The 4,239-nt window shown below is 43.5% G+C and overlaps 1 protein-coding gene across 1 annotated transcript; it reads left to right on the top strand.

The window, feature by feature from the left end:
- The first annotated feature begins 1,418 nt into the window (after positions 1 to 1,418).
- Positions 1,419 to 3,903, top strand: LOC115739850. The gene has a single exon (XM_030673138.2). The coding sequence runs from the start codon at positions 2,285 to 2,287 to the stop codon at positions 3,791 to 3,793; it is 1,509 nt and encodes a 502-aa protein (XP_030528998.1). The 5' UTR covers positions 1,419 to 2,284; the 3' UTR covers positions 3,794 to 3,903.
- Positions 3,904 to 4,239: the final 336 nt, after the last annotated feature.

The following is a 4,239-nucleotide window of genomic DNA, read 5'->3' as shown; positions in this document are numbered from 1 at the left end:
CCTTATCCTACCCCCTCCCCTAGGATTTTTTTATCCGGGTTATATCCCTCCTATATCCGACATTATACTGTCCGGGACACCTACCAAACACGGGATAGGATAAAACATATCATATCCCGAGTTTTATACGGACAACCAAACGCAGCATAGATATCTACCTCTTGCGCATCTTTCGACCCACCTTCCTGAACCCTAAATAATAATTAGAACAAAAGTCATCTGAGTGTCACTACCAATCCACACCCAAGCTGGCACTAACCAAGGGAGGCTTACTTCCATGTTCATTTTTTAAAAAATTCACTTTGATTCTATTGATCAGAAGAGGAAAATAAAATTAAAAAGAGGAAGAAAAGATCACTTTGAATAGATCTTTGGAACTGTTTAAGCCTGTCGCACATCTTGAGTAGGACCCTGCCAGGCACGTCTCCTCTCAATTGGGAGGCCATGTGGGGGCACCTTGGAAGTGTCCTAGACAAGAAACTGCTAAGTAACTTTCAGAGACATAAACACCTGAACCAAACGGGTTATATCTGGGACATGACCAGCTCCTTTTGTTAAACTATTGGGGAACATTTAATAGTCTGCTTGACCAGCCATTAAACAAATGTTTTCACACATGTGCTGCCTCGGTTCCCTTCTGAAATTTCTAATTAGTGAACAAAAGCAATCACCCCACTTGAAAACAAGCAGGTGATTCTGACTAGGGCTTTTAAGTTTTCTATATTTTACTGTGCGCACGCGATCTATCCGAAGTTTGAACTTATACGGGTTACCAATGAAATCTCTATTCAGTAAATTTATGCAGGTTTTTCCACACACATCCTGCCTCGGTTCCCTTCTGAAATTTCTAATTAGTGAACAAAAGCAATGACCTCATTTTAAAGCGGGTAGCGGTGATTCTTACTAGAGCTTCAAGTTTTTTGAATTTCGCCATGATCGTGATTTTTATCTGAAGTTTGAACTTATACATGTTATCAATGGGACCGTATTTGATATAGGAATGGAGACCGGAACCAAATTGCGATGGCGATCGCGATCCCTTTTCATTCCAATGAGCTTATAAACAAAACGCTCTCTGTTCGATTATGTCGAAATTCATTTCGATAAGTGTCAAAATAAAAATCTTCAAAGGGAGATCGAAGATAATTAATAGGTCAAGCGTTTGGGAAATTAAACAAATTAATCAGTTAAATTAGTCCATAGTCCAAATCCAACGTGAATGCCTCTCAGTTATAAAACTTTCGACGAAGCTTTTCTTTTGGCATTTTTTACCTCAGGCCCCACGCGCATTCGCACGGGCGGTGTCGCACGAAAGCAAAAGACAAAAGTGCACCGTCTAGTTTTACATTAACATCCGTAGCAACAGTAACCCCCCCACACGGTCGGTATTATCTGGTGCAGGCCGCTTCTTCGACGCGATAATCTCTCCGCTACTAAATAAGAGGTCAAGAGCTCCTCTGTTCTCCCTTTCACACCCTTCCCAACCCCACATCCATACGCCCCCGCACATACGCATTGTTTCTCTGGCGAATTCCCAGGAGAAAGAAAGAAAGCAGCAATTCCTAGAGGCAGCAACAGCTCTGGTTGCTTGCTTCTGCTGCTGAAGTTTGGTGGTGGTGATGGTTTCGTGGTGATGGGTATCGGCAGAACCCTTCATTTCCCTCCTCTTTCGCTCGATTCCATGGTGGTTATCCCAAATGGTACTCTTCTCTGAGAATCCCCTGTTGGGTCTTTGTTTTATTGGGTCCCTTTTTCGGGTTTTGATGTCTTGGTAGGTTTTGAGTTTTCTTTTTTTCGGGGTGGGTATTGGGGGTGGGGGCAGAATTAGGGCAAGAAAGCGTTTGACTTTTGATGGATTTGATGTTACTGATTCAGTGTTTCAGGCCTTTGTTTGGGGGATTTCAGGAGATTCTTGGGCTAGGATTAGATATAGTGTTCCTTTAGCAGACTTTCCAATCCAATCTCTCTCTCTCTCTCCCTCTCTCCCTGTCTCTAGGTAGAGGTTGAAGAGATTTTTGTAATACCTTCAAAAAATTTTAACTTTTCTCTCGGGAAATTATTGGTTTTTTGTTTGTCAGATTTTTTTATGTGGGAATATTGGTTATCTGTTGGATAAGAGTCTAGAGTATAGTATAAGATTGAGCGGGGGAATTATTCTGGGTATTGGTTTTTGAAGAAGGTGGTTGTACACGGTTAGGTTGTTTGAATTTTGTTTGAGCTGCGACCATGGAGCTTTTTAAATCGTGCCCGACTGCAAGAAAACCCACAAACGAAAAGGACTGAAATGGGAGATTCTTCTCTCCTCACAACCTTATCAATGGAAAGTCATCACCCATCCACTCTGTTGTCCATGGATTCAAGCTCCTCCTCCCACGACGAATCCGTTTTGGAGATGAATCGCCAAATGATTCTGCGTCCACCAGACATTAATCTACCCCTGTCCGTTGAACGGAGCCCACCTCCCCAGTCCTGGAATCCCGACCCTTGCGATATCCTTGATGTCGGCCTTGGTCCCCAAGTTTACGAGACAGAGAGCTTGCTCAATATTCCTAAAGGCGGACGGAAATGTGTGAAGCGGGTGGATAGTATTTGGGGTGCTTGGTTTTTCTTTAGCTTTTATTTTAAGCCGGTGTTGAATGATAAATCCAAGGCAAAGATTGTGAGGGACAGCAACGGAGTATCGGGATTCGATAAATCTGATCTCAAGCTTGACATATTCATGGTTCAGCATGACATGGAGAACATGTACATGTGGGCATTCAAGGAGAGGCCCGACAATGCATTGGGCAAGATGCAGCTGAGGAGTTATATGAACGGGCATTCTCGACAAGGTGAGCGTCCCTTTCCCTTCAGCGTAGATAAGGGTTTTGTTAGATCTCATAGGATGCAGCGGAAGCATTACAGGGGTCTCTCTAATCCGCAGTGTATCCATGGGATTGAGGTTGTTCCCTCACCCAATCTCAGGGGTCTTGATGAGGAAGAGCACAGGCGTTGGATGGAACTCACAGGCAGGGAGTTGAATTTCTCTATTCCACCTGAAGCGAGTGATTTTAGTTCTTGGAGAAATCTACCCAATATTGATTTCGAGCTTGAAAGGCCTCCTCCACCAGTTAAGTGTGCCTCCAATTCCCAGTCCAAGAAGCTGCTTAATGGGTCTGGACTGAATTTGTCTACTCAACCATCAAGCAATGGTAATGTGGATAGTATGGATTTGTCACCCGTAAGCAGCAAGAAGAGGAAAGACTTTTTCTCTCATGGACTTGAGGAGGATCCATTTTTGACTGTTAATCCTCTCTCGGATCGGACTATTGATATGGATCTCCACCTGAGTGAACCACAATGGTTAAATGAATTCAGTGGGATCATGAAGAATGTTTATGGGCCTGTTACAGCTGCAAAAACAATTTACGAGGATGAGGAGGGTTATCTGATAATTATAAGTTTGCCTTTTGTGGATCTTCAGAAGGTTAAGGTTTCTTGGAGGAATACTCCCACTCATGGGATCATCAAGATATCTGGAGTTAGCACATCTCGAACACCATTCATCCGGAGGAGCGACAGGACATTCAAACTTACAGATCCATCCCCAGAGCATTGCCCTTCTGGGGAATTTGTGAGGGAGATTCCGTTATCAACTCGAATTCCCGAAGATGCCAATATAGAAGCCTACTACAATGAGCAGGGTTCATTGCTAGAAATCATGGTGCCCAAACTCCGCGCTGGCCCAGAAGAGCACGAGGTCCGTGTTTGCCTTCGCCCTCATCTTGGAGGCAGCGATCTCATTCTGACCTAAGAGTTTCTTTTTGTGGAATTTGGAAGGGTTGTTGATAGCTGTTCTTGGTGCATCATTTGTTTACTAACATTGTACCACAGCATAGTCTATGAAAGGAAATTTGCGTTTCACTTGGCTGCTTAATGAATTTATGCTTTATAGATCTAGTTGGTTTGGATGTGTTATATCTGGTTAATCGCTTTCCTCGGGATGTGATATGGTTCCGAAGGAAGAACATGCTTGAATCGCCTTTCTCCGTGAAGTTGTCGGTCTTCCGTACCAAACGGAAGTGGGATTTTAGTCCCGAATCTGTTGTAGCCGCTCGCAGGTAATCTCATTGTAATAGTCCGTTCATTCTGTCGCTTTTTTGCTCTGTAACTTAAACCACTGCTGCATGTTCTTCCAGCAAAATTTAGCAGGCATAGGGCTAGTTGAACGAGTACTAGGTAACCGGATTGGTTTTAGAT

This window comes from Rhodamnia argentea, chromosome 10, assembly GCF_020921035.1.
Source record: "Rhodamnia argentea isolate NSW1041297 chromosome 10, ASM2092103v1, whole genome shotgun sequence".
NCBI classification, from domain to species: domain Eukaryota; kingdom Viridiplantae; phylum Streptophyta; class Magnoliopsida; order Myrtales; family Myrtaceae; genus Rhodamnia; species Rhodamnia argentea.
The sequence above is the reverse complement of the archived record's forward strand: the minus strand, read 5'-3'. Positions and strand labels throughout refer to the sequence as shown.

Coding starts and splice junctions, on each gene's coding strand:
- LOC115739850 (XM_030673138.2), top strand. CDS start 2,285: ATGGGAGATTCTTCTCTCCTCACAACCTTATCAATGGAAAGTCATCAC.